The sequence below is a fragment of the Salmo salar genome, chromosome 08 (genome assembly GCF_965601325.2).
Source record: "Salmo salar chromosome 08, fSalSal1, whole genome shotgun sequence".
Taxonomy (NCBI): Eukaryota; Metazoa; Chordata; class Actinopteri; order Salmoniformes; family Salmonidae; genus Salmo; species Salmo salar.
In genome coordinates, this window is record NC_138298.1 from 24400001 (window position 1) to 24425611 (window position 25611).

The window sequence follows — 25611 nt, forward strand, 5'->3', positions numbered from 1 at the left end:
TTAAGGGTATGTTATTAATTTAAGGGTATGTTATTATGTTAAGGGTATGTTATTAATTTAAGGGTATGTTATTATTTTAAGGGTATGTTATTAATTTAAGGGTATGTTATTATGTTAAGGGTATGTTATTAATTTAAGGGTATGTTATTATTTTAAGGGTATGTTATTATGTTAAGGGTATGTTATTATTTTAAGGGTATGTTATTAATTTAAGGGTATGTTATTATGTTAAGTGTATGTTATTATTTTAAGGGTATGTTAGAATCACCTTTATTCGCCAAGTAAATGTACACACACTCTGAATGTCACTAGGTGATATGGAGCATCAACAGTGAGAATAGCAGGACATCATGGGGCTCCAGAGAGAAAGAGGCATGGAATGTGGTGCCAACACCTCGTCTGCCTGGGTGAAGGGTAGATAGACACACTACCACCGTCCATCCCTCCCTCCCTCCCTCTCTCCATCCGTCCATCCCCCCTCCTTCCTTCCTTCCTTCCCTACCTACCTCCATCCCCACTTGGCCTGGTGTCTGAACCCCACTGAGCTGGCTCAGGTCCAACACCAAGGTCTCTCACCCTACAGGCTGGGCAGGGGTCCTCCTCCTCCTGGTTGCTCCTCTGTGCTATTCCTGGGGCCTGCCCGACCTGCTTTTCTCCTCTCTCTCCTCCTCTGGCATCTCTCTCCTCCCCAATCCCCCTCTCTGGGGTGACATGCCTGTCCTTCACATTCATCAGTATCTCCTTTACTCCTATTGTCCTTCTCTCTCACACACACACACACACACACACACACACACACACACACACACACACACACACACACACACACACACACACACACACACACACACCACACACCTGTTCTGTCCTGTGTTTGGTGGTCACACACACCTAGGTCACCTTCATTCAGTCCTTCCTGATGTTTTCATTCAACAGTAGAAAGGTTCAAGTAGTCGTGACGGTTCTGGTGGTGTCAGAGGAAGCAGTCGCAGGCCTAGGATTCCTGATGGGATGTCATTGCTGTTGTCAATGCACAGAGATTCACCTTTCTAGACGAGACCTCTGATAATTCCAACTCAGTGATGTAGTGGAAGATAAACTCAAACTAAAACCTTTTTAATTGTGTGAATAGGGTCTATATACCCTTTTTACCACTACACCCCTGCACTACAACGTACGCATAACCAAACATGTATGTTCCTGAATGAATGAGACATTCAGAAGATGCAAAAGAGAATGTAACTAAATACTATAATACAATGAAAGAGCAGTGAGGGAACAATTCTCAGTTCCTGTAGTGGTATTTTAGTAGGGCTAAGTACAGATCTTCACCACTGGAGGGCAATGAATAGCAAGCAGTAAGGAATGTGATTTCCTGAACTGGTGCAAGACTAGAATACTCCACTACATGTCAGCATTCTGTAAGATATGAAGACAGCTATAATGACCACGTTGACATCCAAAGTAGCCAACAATTTCAATATAAAGTTATTTCACGCAGGAGTCAGGCAAACGCTTTACCAAATGCTCTTACCTGCAAATGAGTGATATGTATTAGTATGTGATAACATAGTCCAATTTTGGGGTATTAGACAAACTCATATTTCAGTTTGAGGCAACTTGCGGAAAACGGAAAGTATAGTTCCTCAAGTCAACTGCAATAGCTGTCAAAATGATCAGATGCGGACTTGGTCAACCATAATAACAACCATAATAACAGAATGCAGCATCAGTACCAAGGAAATGTACTTGCGCAGTTCTCCTAAACTTGCACCTTATAGGAGGGGTGTACCTCATCCACATGAATTGTATTGCATTGATTACATCTACAAATACAACTGTGTGCACACCGGAAGCACAATTAACGTCACTTAAATTACTTTCTTCACGTAAAAAGATCAAGATACACATTGCAAAGACTATAATTTTTGTGTTTAGGATTTTAGCTCACCCTATTTTAGAGTTATTATGGTAAAACCATTACCGTGTTGCGCGGGAGCAGGAAAACTTGTGTTGGCTGCTTAGCTAGCTACGAATATAGTACTCCTTTGGTAAGCATTTTACATTTTCTTCTAGGTAACACCATTCAAAATGTTTGTGAATATGATACTAACATACACACAATCAAATTCCTTTCTTAACGATATGAATTAGTTCGTTTTGAACTGAGGTCAAAGCTAGAAAGACAGCGCATGTTCATGTTGTCACCGGAAAATACTAGAATGTCGCGAAAAGGAAACATTGTATCTAAACACTAGGTTAAACACTAAACACATTTTGACAAGCATGAAAATGTATCTACATGTAAACATATGTAATGCCCTGTTCATGGGTCGCGGGAGAATCGGCATTTTGAATGAAACTGGATTCGTCCACGTTTCTGTTTGTGTGTACGAGCCGATGGGCTAATGCGTGGAGGTAAGGGTTAGTGCCCTTGCTACATACCCACACCGTTATGCACGAATCATCCATGTCTTCTGAGTCGGACTCTTGTAGAATGGATCCACATCTGAAACTTAATTCAGGTGTGCAATAGGTAGGTGCATGGTCCTGTAAACATTTTCTCAATTGGCTTTTTAGTAGTTCTTGATGCATTTAATCTAGCTGTTCTTTCTGTGTATGTAGGCTAAAGTTGCACCGTGTAGATGATCTGTGTATTATTATTATTATTATTATATCAAATCACATCAAATTTGATTGGTCACATGTGTCAACATAGTGCGGTACGTCGCAAGAAGAATGGCTCGGGATTACAAACCTGGTGACCTGATCTTTGCGAAGATGAAGGGCTACCCTCACTGGCCTGCCAGGGTAAGTCAATACACAAGACAAGTTACTTCCATTTACCATAACGACGTATGTAGAGCTGGGCGAGATCGAAAAAAAATCCATATCGTTATAAATTGCCTGAAATGATGCAATTATGATACATTTATAATAACAATGTGCACCACATTTGTTTTTTTGATGTATTATCCTTTTAATCTACTGCTACTAGTTTGATGGTTGTAGACATCAATTGTCCCATTAACAATCACTCATATTAGCACAATTATTTCATTTCAAACTTCATATTTCTCTAGTATAGGCTACTTATCGTAATGAACGATATCAGTAAAATGCCTGTGATAAGTGATGGGTATGGTCTGTCGATTATTTTCGGTTTATCGGCCCAGCTCTAACTTATAGTCATTTTTGTCTTATTTCATGGTATTATAGAGTTGTTACTTCCATTCTAAACTTATTTTGAACACTTAAAGCACTTGTTACACAGATCATTTGTCACATAGGGCATTTATTAAAGATGGGTGTTTTGAATTGTCTGCCAATTACATGACATGCGCATACTAGGCTAATCAATTCACTGCTCTTTCCCTTTCTACCAGATTAATGACTACTCTGATGGCGCTGTGAAGCCGGCCAACATGAAGTTTCCCATCTTTTTCTTTGGTACCCATGAAACGTAAGAAGTTAGCTACAGTAGTTCCCTTTGTCTCACCCATACACTATACTACAATACACTACACCCTCTATCTGAACAATACATCAGTACTTGATATTGGCATTGTGTACAATATACATATCAGTTTGAGCACCAGAAAAGCATCTAAGCATTGACTTTCCTCCTCTATTGCAGTGCATTCCTCGGCCCCAAAGATATATATCCCTACCTGCCCAATAAAGAGAAGTATGCCAAGCCTAACAAGAGAAAGGGCTTCAACGAAGGCCTGTGGGAGGTTGAGAACAACCCAAAGGTGGAGCTGAATGGAGAGAAGGTTTGTTTTATCGCCTCTCTTTTGTCATGTTGCTCTGGTTCGTGTTCATTAGGGCACACAACGGAAGACGTTATGCAACAGAAAATGAATCTGAGCGTTCAGCCTGGCCTCAGAGCCATATGAAAAGTACTTTACGTATTTCTAAGCACCTCTAAGACGTACTGTATGATGCCTATTAATGGTCTAGTTAATAGGCATCATACAGACAGAAACAAAAGCGGGGAAGATGGGGGGCCTAATCCGCGACCGTCTAGGTTGCACGTTGAGAGTCGGGTCAGGGACAACTGTAGCATTTTAGCTAGCCCATCAAATCTAATTTTATTTGTCACGTACACAGTTTACAGCAAGTATAAACGGTGCAATGAAATACTTATGTGCTAGCTCCCACAACAATCAGTACATTAATCAATTTACTTCCATTAGGTGCCTAATGAACATGACCCTGGAGTTCTCTATGTAGGTGGGGTTGCCCTAATGGTTAAAGGGGCAGTCTACTATTGCTACATCAGTTTTTGGACTGTTAAATTAATGATATATAGCCATTGATTCTTGAAGAATATAACTTATAAATGCCTCATGAGCTTAGTTCAAATGTCATACCCCATCAGAACCCAGAATATAAGCTTGTTTAACTCAACATAACATATTTATTTTTTTAAGTCAATGTAAACACACTGTATGGCTTCAAAATATGTGGTTAAATCTATCATTTGGATATCATGGATGATCAGTCCTTGCATCCATAGCTCTGCCTATGAATGCGAGAGCGGGAATATTCTATTTCTCAAGGCCCATCCCTCAGCTGTTTACCAAAACAAGTGACCCCTTTTTGTTATTGTTTCAAATGTGGATTTCCCCTTTAAGGTTGGGTTTTGGGGTTAAAGTAGTCTGTTCCTAGGTCTGTGATTTAGGAATGTTTTGGGTAACATGTTTGGTTTTCTTTGATTAGCAAATGATGCTGTCGGATAACGTAACGGAGAAGGACTCTGACAGTAACCCGGAAGGGGACGAGGAGGGAGATTATGAGAAGAGGAAGAAACCCAAAGTAAGCTAACCATTCTACCATCTACCTTAATTCATAGGCCATTATTTTTATATGGACTTTACTGTGTTATTCACGTGAACACCATAGAATACTGACTAACCTCACTTTCTTGACTAGCACCATGCCTACGTAACATTAAATGCTGTGCGCTCTTGTACCAATGTGTCTGCTGTTGATGTTGTCTCCTTTTGCCAATGGTACCGTACTTTGTGTCGTAATAACCCAGGAGGCAAATCATGAATTGGCAAATGTTATTTGTGGGGTATATTACTAGTACTTGACCAGAGTTGTTTGTCCAAGCTGAATCCCAATTACGTGTGGAATTGTCTGGGAGCGAAGGACTGAAGTCAAGGGAGAGACAGGGCCCAACTTCTCTCTCTGTCTAGCTGTCAATTGGCCCCACTAAATAACTAACCTCCCATACCCTGGGCCCTGTGTGTTTGGTATGGTTACCCAGGTGTCGGGGGCTGAGAGTGAGGCTGGACAGGAGGAGGATGATGAGGAGGAGGAGGATGGGGGCATGCAGGTCTCTGAACAGGGACAGCCCCAGGGCCAGGATGTACGTACTGTTGCATGATGGGATAGGTTACCCACCCCACTTAGGGAAAGCATGATTTGGCACCTGGTGATTTTCATTTTATAGGTCGTGTTTTTTTTGTTCCTATTGCTAGGCAACTGTGTTACCATTGGCTTGCACGACTACCATTGCAAAGCCGTAAGGTGATGGTTTGGTGCCGTATCCTCCCTCTGTTTCTTAGCTAGCCTGGTTTTTCTGTTGGTAACAGTAGTATTTTGAGTGTTTTACAACTGTACCACTGAACTACAGAGAGGATAGGGGTATGCAGGGTTATTTCACTGTAGTGAATGGTGAGAGGGCAGGGCAAAGAGAGAGGAGTTTTCAGTACCTGTCTTTAATAGAATAGATGGATGGTGGTGTGATTGTGTCCTTAAAATAACCACTGTCATTCATTTTGAACAAACCTGGGCTCTCACTATGGGGGATCACGCAAATGTTGTGTTTAGTGAGAGTGGTCATTCACCATAAAAATGTAAATAAATGGGTAAATGTTTTTGTGAATTAGATGTGGTATGTTAAATGTAATTTGCATGACCTGAATGCATGTTCCTTCCCTTTCCTTCCCACCTCCTAAAGGTTTGATGTACTAGACTGTTTTACTGATTCAGGCATCGAGGCCTGATTGTTGATCAGTGGCACGTGTTGTTCCCTCACTCCTTGTGGTGTTTTTATCAAGCTTTTAATTGGTGGGCTGAACTACAGCAATTCTTATCAGTTAAAGCAACGTATTTATGTTTTATTTTTGCATGGCATTCTATGTCGCTATGGAGAAAGGTAAGTTGCTCTCTTGCGCCAATGACTGATCCTTCATTTGATAGGAACTGTTCTGGGACTTGGGAACTAGACTCTTGCCTGCTGACTTGGTAGGTGTAATACCACAGTAATCCACTAGATGTGGCTGAAACACAACTTCCCCTATTTTATGGCAAGGACAGTTGGGAGGGAATTATTACAATACAGATGTAGTCAAATATATTGACACCCTTGCATGGTTTATATTGGCACCTTTGTATGATTTACTATTTATTCTAAAATGAGTTAAAATTGAAAAAGAGTTTGGTGTTTACACGTGTATTTGTTTGATTTACTACAACTGTACATGACAAAAAATAAATACATTAAGATTTCTAACTTCAAAGTAAAATAATGGCTTGGATTAAATTGATCAAATTCATTTGTTTGGAGCCAATGAAACTTGTTTACTGTAATTTCTCACCTGTGCTAAGTTTCATGTGCCTACAGGGTAAAAATAGCAATTGAAAAGAAAAGCAGAACATTCTACTCCATTGCACTGCATTGTGAAGTGCAAAGTGTGCTAATCTATTTGACTGCATCTGTATGTGTGTTTTTTCTAGGACCCCACACCAAAGGAATCTACAGACACTCCCAAACCCAAGAGAAGAAGGAAGAAAAAGGTATCCCATATCCTCATTTATAAACTGGGTGGTTCGAGCCCTGAATGCTGATTGGCTGACAGCCGTGGTATATCAGACCGTATACCACGGGTATGACAAAATATTTTATTTTTACTGCTCTAATTACATTGGTAACCAGTTTATAATAGCAATAAGGCACCTCTGGGGTTTGTGGTATATGGACAATATACCACGGCTAAGGGCTGTATCCAGGCACTCTGTGTTGCGTCATGGATAAGAACAACCCATAGCCGTGGTATATTGATCATATACCACACCCCCTCGGGCCTTATTGCTTAAGTATAACATGAATTAACCTAATCTAGACATAATACAACTTGTCAATCACTTTGAAACTAAACTCGGTGTCTTGTGTCTCTTGTCAGAGTGATGTAGAGGCCGACTCTGAGAAAGAGGACGCTGCCAACAGTCCCACATCCAGCCCTCAAGGTACAGTTCCTGTCAATGCAACCCTCTACCTTTCCCACTGTTGCAGGTGTTGGGTGCGTGTGTGCAAGACAGCAGACCTACCCCAGGCACTCTATTGTTTTGTCAAAGGGTAAAACAACAACCAAAGTAATGGAAAACAGCTTGCATAGCGCTCATCTGTATTGGGACAGTAGTGTCCCCCCTCATTATGACAACTCGTAACTACAAACTCTATGACCTGTGTGTGTGTCCAGGTGGAGAGGGCCCCACTCCTAAGCGGCGAGGCAGGAAGACCAAAGCTGAGAAGATGCTCCTACTCCAGCAGCAGGACCCCCAGGGCTCAGGCAGTGACATGTACAGTTGCATTATGTGGTTATGGTTCATCTGTCTTTCTTACCTGCTGTTATCTCCTGTAGAGGTCTCTTCAGCAGGCTTCTCCTTGTCCGACTGTGGCTTCTTATCATCAGGACTGGAGTCACCATTAGTTTAATCTAGAGCAAGAGACATACAGACAGACAAACACACACACAAATACATACAATAAGAGCAAATGTGCATTTACAAGAACAATAAATGTGTATTTCAGTTCTATGTCTCTAATAGAATCTCTAAATGAGACCCATCTGCTGATTTTAAAGGATCCACTAGTAATCCATCATTAACGGACTGTTAAATTGTCAGAAAAACAACAGCGGCTCAACACTACTGTAGCTACCATTGAGCAACATTGCTTTGACTTTCCTGGGTAAAAGAACTCCTAAAAGACGTTTCTCTCCATTCAGGGACACTGCTGAGTCGGAGAGAAAGAGAAAGAGGACGCCGGAAGACAAGTCCAAGAGAGGAGAGGAGGAGAAGAGGCTGGACGGGAGGAGAAAGAAGGAAGACAACAAAGGGAGAGAGTTGGAGGGGAAGAAGGACCCTGATGCTAAACGGAGGAGACAGACCAAAGAGGAGAGCTCCTCTGACTCGGAGGACCAGGAGGTGGGTGTTCCACAACCAGACAGGGGAAGTGTCCCAAATGGAACCCTAATCCCTCTGTGGTACACTACTATTGACCAGGGCCCATAGGGAATAGTGCACTAAACAGGTAATAGGGTGCCATTTGGGACTTGGAGAGGGTGAACCACAATCAATCACTTCACCAACAGGGATTGGCTAAATTCGTCACACCTGGGCTGCATTCCAAATGGCACCCTATTCCCTATGTGCCCTAAATAGGGATTAGGTTGCCTGGGGCTCTGGTCAAAAGTAGTGAACTAGTTATTCTAATTTAGTTACTATTTCCACTATAACAGAGTGTGCCCTAAATAGCCTAGTGGAGCAGACAGTTACACAGTGAAACCATGTCATGACAAACGGTGTCAGCAAAGCATGTCTACATGTATGTACATCCAATCAGCATCTCTTTCTCCACCCCGTTAACCAATGTAACCATTAGAAGAGCAAGGGGGCTGCGGGAGACCGCAAGCGGCAGCATCCCACTCTGACCGAGACAGGGGACAAAGACGATCGTCAACGACGCAAACAAGACGAGCAGAAAGAGTAAGGCAACCATCTGTCTATCCATCCGTCTTATCGATCTTATCTATCTCCCAACACTCACCTTTCTATTTAGTATCCCATGGGGGCTCCACATTCCCACACGGGGGCCCCACATCACCCCACACGGGGGCTCCACATCACCCCACACGGGGACTATACATTTTCAATGGCTAGTGATTTTATTTTTTACTGCTCCACCTAAAACTGGCTCCCGACGTGACAGTCGGGTGTGTAGAATGCCATGTGTCAGAGGTCACTGTGACAAGATGGCAGGGTCAGGGTTTATGTCGAATGGCAGCCGCAGCGGGAGGACAGGGGAGTGACAGAATTGGATGTCAGACATGAGGGTCATTCCATGTGCACAGGTCACAAGGGCCCTGCCTGGCTGGCGCTGGGCAGAAGTCTCCATTAAAAACACTCCGTAGGGGTCTGGATGGGGCGGGAATTGGGTTCCCTGTTCTGTACAGCCATCTCAAATGATCTCCAGTTGTTATGTTGATGGAGTTTTCAGTGGTGCCACTCTTAAAACGACTGGCAGTTCAGTTTGGGTGTGTGTGTGTGTGTGTGTGTGTGTGTGTGTGTGTGTGTGTGTGTGTGTGTGTGTGTGTGTGTGTGTGTGTGTGTGTGTGTGTGTGTGTGTGTGTGTGTGTGTGTGTACATACATATGAGGTTTTTGGTAAGTCATTTGCATGTGAACTTCAAATTGAAATGGACACATGACCTGAGTTGATTTGGTGCGTTAATTGTCTTCTGTGTTTCAGGCAAAACAAAGACAATGGAAACAAAGTGGATGAAAGGAAAGGAGACAAGAAGAAAGGTGACAGTGTGTTGGTGTTTTCTCATGGACATTATGAAGATCATTGCTACTTGTCCTCTGTCGAGATAGCTCAACTCTGGCTTTCATGAACGAGTCATGACCGATGTCGGTTTTTGTTTCCTTCATCGCAGAGATATCCACAGAATCGAGGCTGCAGAGGTTGCACGGAGAAATCAAAATATCCCTCAAGATTGACAACCCAGTAAGTTGCCCTAAACCTAGACCCTGCCTTCTACATAGCCCTTACCCAAGGGACAATCACTGGGGTCATTTTACACTATCACTTTTTGCAGAAGAAGAAGCTTTCAAATCACTGTAGGTTTTAGTTGGGAGACAGTTTAATGGATCCTCCTAGCCTTGCCATTGTAAGCTGAAGGGTGTTTTTGGTTTTGTTTGACATTTGTGGCCGTCACACTTTGACTGACGCCAGAGTCTAGTTGAACCTTATCTTGACCTGTGATGGATTCAGGTCTTCAGAGCAGACAAGTTCATTGAGTAAAGCATCAGGTTTCTGTCTGGGTTTACATGAGGCTTAAAGAAAAAGAAGCTGCTCTTTTTGGTTAGACCGAGGGTGAAATTATTATGCAATGGTATTTCAAGTTGAAAGTTTTGTGTGTCCGTCTATTGCAACGGATGGCTCTGCTGTTACTCTTAACCTTCAACCCCACCCCTTCCCAAACAACACCAACAACACCATATTTATGGGAGGAGAAACATCTAATCCCATTTTGTATTGGTCACGTGCACCGAATACAACAGTGAAATGCTTACGAGCCCATTCCCAACACTGCAGAGTTAAAAAGTAAGACCAATATTTGCTAAATAAAATGGTAACACAATAAAAACAAATAACGAGGCTATATACAAGGAGTACCAGTGTGGACAAGGGGAACACTAGTTGTCATTGAGTTCACTTGACCTCTTGACACCTTCCTGACTGTTACCAGACGTCTTTCTGGGTGACATATAATATGCCATTTAGCAGATGCTTTTGTCCTGAGTGACTTAGTCATGTCCATACATAGACCATTATTCCCAGTCAACACATACGTTCTCAAATGGGCAAAACGGTTATATTGGTGACACAACCAGCAGTAGTTATATTGGTGACACAACCAGCAGCAGTTATATTGGTGACACAACCAGCAGCAGCAATATTGGTGACACAACCAGCAGCAGTTATATTGGTGACACAACCAGCAGCAGTTATATTGGTGACACAACCAGCAGCAGTTATATTGGTGACACAACCAGCAGCGGCTATATTGGTGACACAACCAGCAGCAGCTATATTGGTGACACAACCAGCAGCAGTTATATTGGTGACACAACCAGCAGCAGTTATATTGGTGACACAACCAGCAGCAGCTATATTGGTGACACAACCAGCAGCAGCTATATTGGTGACACAACCAGCAGCAGATATATTGGTAACACAACCAGCAGCAGCTATATTGGTGACACAACCAGCAGCAGCTATATTGGTGACACAACCAGCAGCAGCTATATTGGTGACACAACCAGCAGCAGCTATATTGGTGACACAACCAGCAGCAGCTATATTGGTGACACAACCAGCAGCAGTTATATTGGTGACACAACCAGCAGCAGCTATATTGGTGACACAACCAGCAGCAGCTATATTGGTGACACAACCAGCAGCAGTTATATTGGTGACACAACCAGCAGCAGTTATATTGGTGACACAACCAACAGCAGCTATATTGGTGACACAACCAGCAGCAGCTATATTGGTGACAACCAGCAGTTATATTGGTGACACAACCAGCAGCAGCTATATTGGTGACAACCAGCAGTTATATTGGTGACACAACCAGCAGCAGCTATATTGGTGACACAACCAGCAGCAGTTATATTGGTGACACAACCAGCAGCAGTTATATTGGTGACACAACCAGCAGCAGTTATATTGGTGACACAACCAGCAGCAGTTATATTGGTGACACAACCAGCAGCAGTTATATTGGTGACACAACCAGCAGCAGTTATATTGGTGACACAACCAGCAGCAGCTATATTGGTGACACAACCAGCAGCAGCTATATTGGTGACACAACCAGCAGCAGCTATATTGGTGACACAACCAGCAGCAGCTATATTGGTGACACAACCAGCAGCTATATTGGTGACAACCAGCAGTTATATTGGTGACACAACCAGCAGCAGCTATATTGGTGACAACCAGCAGCAGCTATATTGGTGACACAACCAGCAGCAGCTATATTGGTGACAACCAGCGGTTATATTGGTGACACAACCACCAGCAGCTATACTGGGGACAAAACCACCACCAGCAGCTATATTGGGGACACAACCACCAGCAGCTATATTGGGGACAAAACCACCAGCAGCAGCTATATTGGGGACAAAACCACCAGCAGCTATATTGGGGACACAACCACCAGCAGCTATATTGGGGACACAACCACCAGCAGCTATATTGGGGACACAACCACCAGCAGCTATATTGGGGACACAACCACCAGCAGCTATATTGGGGACAAAACCACCAACAGCAGCTATATTGGGGACAAAACCACCAGCAGCTATATTGGAGACACAACCAGCAGCAGCTATACTGGGGACAAAACCACCAGCAGCAGCTATACTGGGGACAAAACCACCAGCAGCAGCTATATTGGAGACACAACCAGCAGCAGCTATATTGGTGACAACCAGCAGCAGCTATATTGGTGACACAACCAGCAGCAGCTATATTGGTGACAACCAGCGGTTATATTGGTGACACAACCACCAGCAGCTATACTGGGGACAAAACCACCACCAGCAGCTATATTGGGGACACAACCACCAGCAGCTATATTGGGGACAAAACCACCAGCAGCAGCTATATTGGGGACAAAACCACCAGCAGCTATATTGGGGACACAACCACCAGCAGCTATATTGGGGACACAACCACCAGCAGCTATATTGGGGACACAACCACCAGCAGCTATATTGGGGACAAAACCACCAACAGCAGCTATATTGGAGACACAACCAGCAGCAGCTATACTGGGGACAAAACCACCAGCAGCAGCTATACTGGGGACAAAACCACCAGCAGCAGCTATACTGGGGACAAAACCACCAGCAGCAGCTATACTGGGGACAAAACCACCAGCAGCAGCTATACTGGGGACAAAACCACCAGCAGCAGCTATACTGGGGACAAAACCACCAGCAGCAGCTATACTGGGGACAAAACCACCAGCAGCAGCTATACTGGGGACAAAACCACCAGCAGCAGCAGCTATATTGGAGACACAACCAGCAGCAGCTATATTGGAGACACAACCAGCAGCAGCAGCTATATTGGGGACACAACCAGCAGCAGCAGCTATATTGGAGACACAACCAGCAGCAGCAGCTATATTGGAGACACAACCAGCAGCAGCAGCTATACTGGGGACACAACCAGCAGCAGCAGCTATATTGGAGACACAACCACCAGCAGCAGCTATATTGGAGACACAACCAGCAGCAGCAGCTATATTGGAGACACAACCAGCAGCAGCAGCTATATTGGGGACAAAACCACCAGCAGCAGCTATATTGGAGACACAACCAGCAGCAGCAGCTATACTGGGGACACAACCAGCAGCAGCAGCTATATTGGAGACACAACCAGCAGCAGCAGCTATATTGGGGACAAAACCAGCAGCAGCAGCTATATTGGAGACACAACCAGCAGCAGCAGCTATATTGGGGACACAACCAGCAGCAGCAGCTATACTGGGGACACAACCAGCAGCAGCAGCTATACTGGGGACACAACCAGCAGCAGCAGCTATACTGGGGACACAACCAGCAGCAGCAGCTATACTGGGGACACAACCAGCAGCAGCAGCTATATTGGGGACAAAACCACCACCAGCAGCTATATTGGAGACACAACCAGCAGCAGCAGCTATATTGGCGACACAACCAGCAGCAGCAGCTATATTGGAGACACAACCAGCAGCAGCAGCTATATTGGAGACACAACCAGCAGCAGCAGCTATACTGGGGACACAACCAGCAGCAGCAGCTATATTGGAGACACAACCAGCAGCAGCAGCTATATTGGAGACACAACCAGCAGCAGCAGCTATATTGGAGACACAACCAGCAGCAGCAGCTATATTGGAGACACAACCAGCAGCAGCAGCTATATTGGAGACACAACCAGCAGCAGCAGCTATATTGGAGACACAACCAGCAGCAGCAGCTATATTGGAGACACAACCAGCAGCAGCAGCTATATTGGAGACAAAACCAGCAGCAGCAGCTATATTGGAGACACAACCAGCAGCAGCAGCTATATTGGAGACACAACCAGCAGCAGCAGCTATATTGGAGACACAACCAGCAGCAGCAGCTATATTGGAGACACAACCAGCAGCAGCAGCTATATTGGAGACACAACCAGCAGCAGCAGCTATATTGGAGACACAACCAGCAGCAGCAGCTATATTGGAGACACAACCAGCAGCAGCAGCTATATTGGAGACACAACCAGCAGCAGCAGCTATATTGGAGACACAACCAGCAGCAGCAGCTATATTGGAGACACAACCAGCAGCAGCAGCTATACTGGGGACACAACCAGCAAGGGTTATGGCCAATTTCAGTTAACTTACTGAATTGAAATGGAATTGACCCCATCCTTGCACAATACTGTTGTTATTTTTTTGGGGGGTAAGACCTATTTTTGTTTAATAGGCTGTTACTCACCTGGTTGAAGAAGATAAATAGTTTGTTCTCTGTGTGTCTGTCTCTTGTCTGCTTCTCTTTTCTGTGTGTGTGTGTAGGATGTGAAGAAGTGTCTGGTGGCTTTGGATGAGCTGGGCATGCTGCAGGTCACCACCCAGCACCTGCAGAAACACTCAGACCTCATTGCAACACTCAAAAAGGTAACGTCTGTCAGAGCTGCCCACACACACACACACTGTTCTCAATGCCTTTTGTTTCACCATAAACCAAGTGACCAATCATTATGCTAGTCTCTCCACACAGCTGTTGTGTCCTGAGTTAATGTTGAAGTGTGAATGTCACTAAAAGTGTCCCAGAATTCATGTGATGACCCTGACTGCTGGGGTTGAGGGTAGAGCTTCCCCTACATAGACTCACACCTGCTGCCACTTGGCCCTCTCCTTCTGCTTAGGTCATCACATTATAAGAGTACATAAGAACATCTGCTAATTGTATGCAACTGTGGGTGCATGTTTATATGTTCGTGCATACTTTATACCCCATGTACATACTGCTCTTTGCTGCCAGATCTGGAGATTTAATAAGTGAAATGCTATTGATATTCTAATACATGTCCTTTAGCAGACTCTTTTAACCAAAGCAACTTACTCATTTGTGCATACATTTTACGTATGGTTGGTCCCGGGAATCAAACCCACTATCCTGGCGTTGCAAGCGCTATGCTCTACCACCTGAGCTACAGGGGACCAGCTATATCTCCTGTATTTACTGTTTGCTCTCCATGGGTGGGCAGATCCGAAGGTTCAAGGCCAGCCAGGACATCATGGACAAGTCCACCATGCTGTACAACAAGTTTAAGAGCATGTTCCTGCTGGGGGAGGGGGACCAGCTGCTCAGCCAGGTGCTCAACAAGTCCATAGCAGAGCAGAAGCAGCAGGAGGAGGCCAGGAAGGGAGCCCAGAGGAAGGCTGAGAGGGCCAGGGAGAACAACACAGGTACTGTGAGGAGAGAGGGACTGGGGCTCTGTTCTTATATCCACACTGGTAAACTGCACACTAGTCAACTTAGTAAAGCCAAGAGTGGTGCTTTGAAGAAGGCTGAGCGAGAACAGGGAGAACAACACAACAATGGGAGTGGGACTGGGGTCTTTTGGAGTGGCAGATAAGTGATGAATGTAAGGGAGGTGGTTTGGTGACACACTACTGACTGTATGTCTGGACCTATAGCTCAGTGGGCTAATGAAATTTGGAGTCATGTGGTTGATACCTGATCACTCACAATAGCTGGGTTTAGAAGTTGTCCAAAAGCACTGGTCTCAGATCAGATTAGCCTACAGAATCCTTCAGAAAGATGAAGAAATATTTCCCAGTATCTGTGGTTAGGGTCAACGCTCTACATATTCCTCCTTGGGAATCTGATAGAAATCCTAGATGTGATGAGCGTCAACTAGAGGTCGGCCGATTATGATTTTTCAACGCCGATGCCGATTATTGGAGGACCAAAAAAAGCCGATACCTATTAATCGGCCGATATTTTTATTTGAATTTACTTTTAATTTTTATTTGTAATAATGACAATTACAACAATACTGAATGAACACTTATTTTAACTTAATATAATACATCAATAAAATCTATTTAGCCTCAAATAAATAATGAAACATGTTCAATTTAGTTTAAATAAGTGTGGAGAAGAAAGTAAAAGTGCAATATGTGCCATGTAAAAAAGCTAACGATTAATTTCCTTGCTCAGAACATGGGAACATATGAAAGGTGGTAGTTCCTTTTAACATGAGTCTTCAATATTCCCAGGTAAGAAGTTTTAGGTTGTAGTTATTATAGGAATTATAGGACTATTTCTCTCTATACGATTTGTATTTCATATACCTTTGACTATTGGATGTTCTTATAGGCACTTTAGTATTGCCAGTGTAACAGTATAGCTTCCGTCCCTCTCCTCGCTCCTACCTGGGCTTGAACCAGGAACACATCGACAACAGCCACCCTCGAAGCAGCGTTACCCATGCAGAGCAAGGGGAACAACCGCTCCAAGTCTCAGAGCGAGTGACGTTTGAAACGCTATTAGCGCGCACCCGGCTAACTAGCTAGCCATTTCACATTGTTTACACCAGCCTCATCTTGGGAGTTGATAGACTTGAAGTCATAATGCAATGCATTGCAATGCAGCGCAATGCATTGCGAAGGGCTGCTGGCAAAACGCACGAAAGTGCTGTTTTGAATGAATGCTTACGAGCCTGCTGCTGCCTACCACCGCTCAGTCAGACTGCTCTATCAAATCATAGACTTAATTATAACATAATAACACACAGAAATACGAGCCTTAGGTCATTAATATGGTTGAATCCGTAAACTATCATCTCGAAAACGTTTTTTTCTTTCAGTGAAATACGGAACCGTTCCGTATTTTATCTAACGGGTGGCATCCCTAAGTCTAAATATTCCTGTTACATTGCCCAACCTTCAATGTTATGTCATAATTACGTAAAATTCTGGCAAATTACTTCGCAACGAGCCAGGCGGCCCAAACTGTTGCATATACCCTGACTCTGCGTGCAATGAACGCTAGAGATGTGACACAATTTCATGTTAGCAGGAAATATTAACTAAATATGCAGGTTTAAAAATATATACTTGTGTATTGATTTTAAAGAAAGGCGTTGATGTTTATGGTTAGGTACATTGGTGCAACGACAGTGCTTTTTTCGCAAATGCGCTTGTTAAATCACCCGTTTGACGAAGTAGGCTATGATTCAATGATAAATTAACAGGCACCGCATCAATTATATGCAACGCAGGACATGTTAGATAAACTAGTAATATCATCAACCATGTGTAGTTAACTAGTGATTATGTTAAGATTGATAGTTTTTTATAAGATAAGTTTAATGCTAGCTAGCAACTTACCTTGGCTTCTTGCTGCCCTCGCGTAACAGGTAGTCAGCCTGCCAATAAACCTACCATTAAAATTATAGACTGATCATTTCTTTGTCAGTGGGCAAACGTACAAAATCAGCAGGGGATCAAATACTTTTTTCCCTCACTGTATGCCCGCATATCATCATATGATTTGACACTGTATTTAATCAGTTATGGTGGGTTGGATCCAGACTGGAAATACACGCAACTTTTGCATAAATCGTCATGTTGTCAATGGGAGATTCATTGGAATGAAAATTGGCGTTAGCATTGTGCATTCATCCCTGTATGAAAAGAGTGTTGTCTACTGATCATATAGGCTTTGGTGTTCTGGTCACGTCATTGGCCACCCTCTATGACCGGTTAGGCCACGTGCGTAGACTAAAGCCTTGTTCACACTGCAGGCCTTAATGCACAAATCAGTTTAGTTTTTTTAAGTCTGTTTTGGAATACTGACTGTCCAAATGGCAAGTTACATGTGACCAAATTGGAATTGTGTGTGTTCAGACAACAGTCATTTTCTGACTTGGCTACTCTAGTTGTCATAGTAACGACGGGTGGTGTTCGTGACGTGCTTCCTATCACTCCAGAAGAGTAGCAAGCTAAGGTGACAACAATGCCTGCCATGGACATTTCCCAGTTGGCTTTCAATGTTCAAAATCAGTGTTAGGGTTGTGGAGGTCATGAAATCTGGTCAGCAGGTTATTGTCATGCAAAGACTGCCGGTTTCACGGTAATTGACCGTTAATTAACAAACACCTTTAGCATCTCCATGCCTCCTCACATACAAGCTGCTGATTTGCCCCTTTTGGAACAGTTACGTTTAAAAAAAGTCTAAATCAACTTAATGTACACCATCGCAATAAATCCATTTATTTTAGTCAGGTCTAAAGAAACATGATATGAAGAAAATGTATTTCAGAAGAACAGCATAGGAGTTGGCCAGGCTACTGTAGGCCTATTGGGGCTAGGGGGCAGTATTTTCACGGCCGGATAAAAAAAGTACCCGATTTAAACTGGTTACACTCTTGCTCAGAAACGAGAATATGCATATAATTAGTAGATTTGGATAGAAAACACTCTAAAGTTTCTAAAACTGTTTGAATGGTGTCTGTGAGTATAACAGAACTCACATGGCAGGCCAAAACCTGAGAAGATTCCATACAGGAAGTGCCCTGTCTGACAATTTGTTGTCCTTCCATTGGCTCTCTAAAGCCGCCAGAAAGTGGAATGGGGTGTCTGCTGTCTCTGGGCAAAGTACAGCAGCAGAGTTTGTAAGTGGTCAGCCTGGGGACAGTGAGACTGAGATGCGCATTCACGAGACTTCTCCATTTTTTTCTTTCAGCATTTGAATGAATACAACGTTGCCCGGTTGGAATATTATCGCTATTTTACGAGAAAAATAGCATAAAAAGTGATTTTAAACAGCGTTTGACATGCTTCTAAGTACGGTAATGGAATATTTTGAAATGTTTTGTCACGAAATGCGCTCGCGCGTTACCCTTCGGATAGTGAACTGAACGCACGAACAAAACGGAGGTATTTGGATATAACTATGGATTATTTGGAACCAAAACAACATTTTGTTGTTGAAGTAGAAGTCCTGGGAGTGCATTCTGATGAAGAACAGCAAAGGTAATCCAATTTTTCTAATAGTAATTCTGAGTTTAGTGAGCCCCAAACTTGGTGGGTGTCAAAATAGCTAGCCGTGATGGCCGAGCTATGTACTCAGAATATTGCAAAATGTGCTTTCGCCGAAAAGCTATTTTAAAATCTGACATAGCATTTGCATAAAGGAGTTCTGTATCTATAATTCTTAAAATAATTGTTATGTATTTTGTCAACGTTTATCATGAGTAATTTAGTAAATTCACCGGAAGTTTTCGGTGGGTATGCTAGTTCTGAACATCACATGCTAATGTAAAAAGCTGGTTTTTGATATAAATATGAACTTGATTGAACAAAACATGCATGTATTGTATAACATAATGTCCTAGGAGTGTCATCCGATGAAGATCATCAAAGGTTAGTGCTGCATTTAGCTGTGGTTTTGGTTTTTGTGACATATGCTTGCTTTGAAAATGGCTGTGTGATTATTTTTGGCAGGGTACTCTCCTGACAATCTAATGTTTTGCTTTCGCTATAAAGCCTTTTTGAAATCGGACAATGTGGTTAGATTAACGAGAGTCTTGTCTTTAAAATGGTGTAAAATAGTAATATGTTTGAGAAATTGAAGTTATAGCATTTTTGAGGTATTTGTATTTCGCGCCACGCGATTCCACTGGCTGTTGACTAGGGTGGGACTAGCCCAGAGAGGTTTTAACTGGCTATGCTCCATGCCATGGGCTTTTTCATTTAGCTGATAATATAGAAGTCCCATCGCATTATTTGATGTTCTATGATTTTATAGTAAGAAGAATATAATTGAACTTAGCTGCATAAAATAGAAAGGATATTTTTCCCATTACGGAGCGAGTGTGCATATGAAGTATGTATGTTGAGCATAAAAGTGACCATTTGAAACTGGTCTTTTATATGCTAGATTTAGAGTTATTTGGGAACTTTTTAGTTGTGAATGATACAAACATTAGAATGTCTTAGAAATCAGAACGTATATATGGGCAGCATGATGCGACTATAGGCTATGGATGATTTTGAAAAAGTATTTCAAAAAAAGCGTGCGCTCTGTTCCTTGCCTCAGGCTGCAGAGCTGTTCCCATCAACTGATCATATTTTCACCATCAGACTATTCTCAATTTAATCTGGTCTTTACTAATATGTAACATTTGTTTTGATTTAGAATGTTCCATTTATCAAATGGGCAGGAACAGGGGCAGGGGAAAAAATATGTAATCTGTCTTCACTGGAATAGCGAATGGAGGCTGCGCTTTCCCACCAGCCCGTTTTGTAAGCTACTTTCCCACCAGCCCGTTTTTGTAAGCTACTTTCCCACCAGCCCGTTTCGTTTTTGTAAGCTACTTTCCCACCAGCCCGTTTCGTTTTTGTAAGCTACTTGGGGTTTCTAGACAGCATGTGCTTTAATATGAGCAGCTGAGAAATAAATATAAGAATACTTATTTCACTCCAAGCATGTCACCCAATTAATTATGAACATTCCCTATTACTAGGCTATTCAAAATGAAATACAAATTCACTAATTGTAGGCTAACTGTGAGCTGACCTGCACAATGAACCAACAGCATGGCCTAGGGCTGTACGTTCTCTCCCAGACTCATGGTATACATTTTGGAGCGTAGCATAAGGTAACCAGTCTATCCAGTATGCATAATAATACAGTCCACACTGAAAAGCAATTACTAGAATTTGTATAGGCTAGACCAATTATGTACCAAATACATCTTTAAATCAGGTTTGTTTTTCTAGCATGTGTAATATGCAGTAGGCTTATGTATTTTATAACAGCTTAATTCCATGTTCTTTTTTGGGGGGGCCTGGGCTCATAAGCCTATACATCAGCTCCAATATGCTTATGGGAGTTTTGAATTAATCATCACCTTAAAAAGAGCTGTCCAACCATGTTTTACACTGTTCAAATGAATCCTCACCTTTAGAAAGAGCTGTCCAACCATGTTTTACACTGTTCAAATGAATCCTCACCTTTAGAAAGAGCTGTCCAACCATGTTTTACACTGTTCAAATGAATCCTCACCTTTAGAAAGAGCTGTCCAACCATGTTTTACACTGTTCAAATGAATCCTCACCTTTAGAAAGAGCTGTCCAACCATGTTTTACACTGTTCAAATGAATCCTCACCTTTAGAAAGAGCTGTCCAACCATGTTTTACACTGTTCAAATGAATCCTCACCGTGAGGTGAGTTTTAAAAGTAAGATAGGCCTACTGTTTTGATAAATGCTTGATGTGATTTTCAATTGTATTTGCATTGACATCAGAGTGGTTAGAGAGACAAAAGAGACCTGAGTAGGAGGCCATTAGGACCCGATGGTAGTTAGCAAGTTGGGTAATACCAAAGCATGTCCAGAGTGCATAAAAGGAGATTACCACAAACGGTTACGTGGAATTTTACTGCGGTCATGACTGCCGGTGTGGCGGTAATATGAGTGACCCCTAGTAAAAAAAAAACGTTTTAAAGTTTCAAAGTACACTGCTCAAAAAAATAAAGGGAACACTTAGACAACACAATGTAACTCCAAGTCAATCACACTTCTGTGAAATCAAACTGTCCACTTAGGAAGCAACACTGATTGACAATACATTTCACATGCTGTTGTGCAAATGGAATAGACAACAGGTGGAAATTATAGGCAATTAGCAAGACACCCCCAATAAAGGAGTGGTTCTGCAGGTGGTGACCACAGACCACTTCTCAGTTCCTATGCTTCCTGGCTGATGTTTTGGTCACTTTTGAATGCTGGCGGTGCTTTCACTCTAGTGGTAGCATGAGACGGAGTCTACAACCCACACAAGTGGCTCAGGTAGTGCAGCTCATCCAGGATGGCACATCAATGCGAGCTGTGGCAAGAAGGTTTGCTGTGTCTGTCAGCGTAGTGTCCAGAGCATGGAGGCGCTACCAGGAGACAGGCCAGTACATCAGGAGACGTGGAGGAGGCCGTAGGAGGGCAACAACCCAGCAGCAGGACCGCTACCTCCGCCTTTGTGCAAGGAGGAGCAGGAGAAGCACTGCCAGAGCCCTGCAAAATGACCTCCAGCAGGCCACAAATGTGCATGTGTCTGCTCAAATGGTCAGAAACAGACTCCATGAGGGTGGTATGAGGGCCCGACGTCCACAGGTGGGGGTTGTGCTTACAGCCCAACACCGTGCAGGACGTTTGGCATTTGCCAGAGAACACCAAGATTGGCAAATTCGCCACTGGCGCCCTGTGCTCTTCACAGATGAAAGCAGGTTCACACTGAGCACATGTGACAGAGTCTGGAGACGCCGTGGAGAACGTTCTGCTGCCTGCAACATCCTCCAGCATGACCGGTTTGGCGGTGGGTCAGTCATGGTGTGGGGTGGCATTTCTTTGGGGGGCCGCACAGCCCTCCATGTGCTCGCCAGAGGTAGCCTGACTGCCATTAGGTACCGAGATGAGATCCTCAGACCCCTAGTGAGACCATATGCTGGTGCGGTTGGCCCTGGGTTCCTCCTAATGCAAGACAATGCTAGACCTCATGTGGCTGGAGTGTGTCAGCAGTTCCTGCAAGAGGAAGGCATTGATGCTATGGACTGGCCCGCCCGTTCCCCAGACATGAATACAATTGAGCACATCTGGGACATCATGTCTCGCTCCATCCACCAACGCCAAATTGCACCACAGACTGTCCAGGAGTTGGCGGATGCTTTAGTCCAGTCCTGGGAGGAGATCCCTCAGGAGACCATCCGCCACCTCATCAGGAGCATGCCCAGGCGTTGTAAGGAGGTCATACAGGCACGTGGAGGCCACACACACTACTGAGCCTCATTTTGACTTGTTTTAAGGACATTACATCAAAGTTGGATCAGCCTGTAGTGTGGTTTTCCACTTTAATTTTGAGTGTGACTCCAAATCCAGACCGCCATGGGTTGATAAATTGGATTTCCATAGATTTATTTTTGTGATTTTGTTGTCAGCACATTCAACTATGTAAAGAAAAAAGTATTTAATAAGATTATTTCTTTCATTCAGATCTAGGATGTGTTGTTTAAGTGTTCCCTTTATTTTTTTGAGCAGTATATATGATCCAACTTTGAAAAGGAGTCCTTTTTGACTAGCCACAGCAGTCAACTAGCTAGCTGTTTAGCTCTCTAGCACGTTCTCTGATTTGTTTGTAAACAATTAACAAAATAGTTAGCTACCACATGTTCTTGTCAAAACTGTCAAGAGTATCAGCAAGCAACAAGATATGCCTAATAACAGTCTAAAAAACCACCTGAGAGGAAATAAATCAAATTTGACTGATCACATGGCCAGGGAACAGATTTGAATCTGATTTCAAACCACATACAAAGGTGGTTTTTGAAATGTGACTTGAAATATCAGATTCATGTGATTTTCGGTTGTTCAGACTGCAGGAAAAATACCAGATTCTAATCAGGTATGCAAAAAATTTGGATTTGAGTCATTTCAAACTGCCAATGTGAACAAGGCTTTAGGGTAAAATGCAGCAGCAGCCTTACCACCATAGAATTCAATTTCTGTGATCCTATAACTTTTCAGACTATGACCGGTCTGTAGGCATTATGCCCTTTTTTTATGATGGCCTCCGTAAGTATTAACATGATCAGGAGGGCTGTGTTCTAGTCGGGACCACATCCGTACCACTTAGCCATACCTCAGACAAGTGTCTCTATGAAACAGGCAGTTACAATGGATGGAAAATCAGATTAGTCTCCGCCTGGCCCAGATATAGGCATGAGTGTATCACGTCATCCCCCTCCTAACTCCTCCAGGAGATTTCAGAGTTGGTGTCGTAAAAGGAGAGCTGGAAAAATGATGTGTGTTTGGGCAAGAGGATGGTTATCTGTTTGGATTATTAATGCAGGCTGAAACTGAAAGTGTGTGTGTGTGACGCTTGCTCTAGATAACAATATGAATGGTGACTCCAGTCCTGATGATAAGAAGCAGGAGTCGGACAAGGAGAAGCCTGCTGAAGAGGCCTCTACAGGAGATAACAGCAGGTAAGACTTACAGATGGACTGGAGGATGGACAGACCGACAGGGGCCAATAGGTTCTGGGTGTTTGGAGGTCTGTGTTTGCTCACAAGACTTAACCAATCCTGCATAAGCCATTGGCGAATGTCCTCCATCTCACTCTGTTCACGGTATCTCTTTGGATCTGAGTAGGTTTCATGAACAAGAAGTCCTAAACCAAGCAAATTTTCAAAGTATCCGTATTTTGTCAATTTGCTAGTTACATCCCCATTTGTTTAACTTCTATAAACGTTCTTAACAGTGCTGTGCTAGTTGCCGTCCCATTTTCTAATCCCTTTACCTGCAGTGTAGTGAAGGCCCAAGAGGAATCCACCTGATGAAGAAACATCTGACTGACTAAACTGAAGGGGATGTTGGTGCTGCTGACCTGCTCCTGAGTCCTGACTGATCTGTGCTGATCCCACCTGGACACACTAGTCCAAACACCACCAATAAGAGGTTAACTCCTATTGCTTTGACATCATGTCCCTCAAGTAGTACAAATCCAGGCTCTTTTCTGGTCTGAACACGTCTTAAACCCTACAGAGCAGTGTCTTCCAAAGTCCTATTTTAGATTTAATTATTTTATGATGAACGCATCCACTATGGCTGTTTTTAAACTGATGGTAGTAAAAAGTGGTTACACAAGGAAAATGTTTAATACTTGCATATCTAACCCATCCCTGACCTCACTTTGTTTAAACTATTCTGCTACATGGTGAAAAATGGACAGTATCATGTTTGAGAAGGTCATGGCAAAAATAGTGAGTCAAGGAAGCATTATAGTCTGTTTTAAAATCACTTAACGTTTGACATTGCAAGATCTTTCAGTTCTACAAGATAGATTAAATATACAGTAGTTACTGGAAGGAGTCTGTATTACTTGTTAGTTTAGTAAAATTTACTCAATACTGACCAATATTACTCCGGGTAGGTGCACATTTTTGTTCTTGCACAGAAAGGAAATACTACTTGTGTACCAAAGTTTTTTTCCACTCGCACACCCAAGTTTAAATGTCTGTCTGTTGTTTAAGTCCTCCAATTTGCTGACAATGATGTAAATAAGAGTATTTTTGTGCCTGTTTTGCCTCCTTTGTAATAAAGCATTGGTTCAGTAACCTTTTGTCAGTAACATAAATTGAGTTATTTTGTTTGAAACAAATGAGTAATTCATTTTTAATGTGGTCAAATATATTGGCACCCTTGCATGATTCACTTCAACAAAAAAAAACTTGTTTACACTTCACAGGACCAAATCAAAACTGAAATTAATATTTTTCACTTAAGTCAAAAATGGCCTAGACTAGCTTATTCAAAATCCATTAATTTGGAGGCCATGAGTCTGTCATTTCTCACTTGTAGTAAGTTGCAAGAGCCTACAGGGTAAGAGAAAACAGAACATTCTGCTCTACTGCAAAATACAAGTGACCTCATCTGTATGCATTCAAATAAATTGCTTCTATCAATGGTACTGTAGTGTCATGTCAACAGTTATCTTTTCACAGGTCACATGGAAAACTATTAGCCTAACATCTTTTCTCAGATCTGAGCTTTCCGGTCTAAAATGGCCATCACTAACTTAACAGATCGGTTAAGATTATTCCATTGAAGTGTTTTGAATGAAGACGTTGCTAGAGTGACTTTCCGAGGCGAGATATCCAGAGGCACGACAGGCTTAACATGCAGTAGAAGACAGAAGGGTGT

General features: G+C 42.9%; 1 protein-coding gene across 3 annotated transcripts; it reads left to right on the forward strand.

The window, feature by feature from the left end:
- The first annotated feature begins 1889 nt into the window (after window positions 1-1889).
- Window positions 1890-25025, forward strand: LOC106610301 (PC4 and SFRS1-interacting protein). 3 transcript variants are annotated; one of them, XM_082978471.1, is made up of 17 exons: window positions 1890-2051; window positions 2720-2811; window positions 3387-3463; window positions 3638-3776; window positions 4726-4821; window positions 5279-5380; window positions 6754-6813; window positions 7200-7263; window positions 7497-7596; window positions 8025-8223; window positions 8681-8784; window positions 9546-9601; window positions 9733-9803; window positions 14419-14520; window positions 15114-15315; window positions 23798-23894; window positions 24220-25025. In XM_082978471.1, the coding sequence occupies exons 2-17, from the start codon at window positions 2740-2742 to the stop codon at window positions 24266-24268; spliced, it is 1590 nt and encodes a 529-aa protein (XP_082834597.1). In that variant the 5' UTR covers window positions 1890-2051; window positions 2720-2739; the 3' UTR covers window positions 24269-25025. The 3 variants fall into 3 exon arrangements, with proteins under 3 accessions (XP_082834597.1, XP_082834598.1, XP_082834599.1); XM_082978472.1 differs by having other exon boundaries at window positions 1891-2051; window positions 24215-25025; XM_082978473.1 differs by lacking the exon at window positions 5279-5380 and having other exon boundaries at window positions 1891-2051.
- The last annotated feature ends 586 nt before the right edge of the window (window positions 25026-25611 follow it).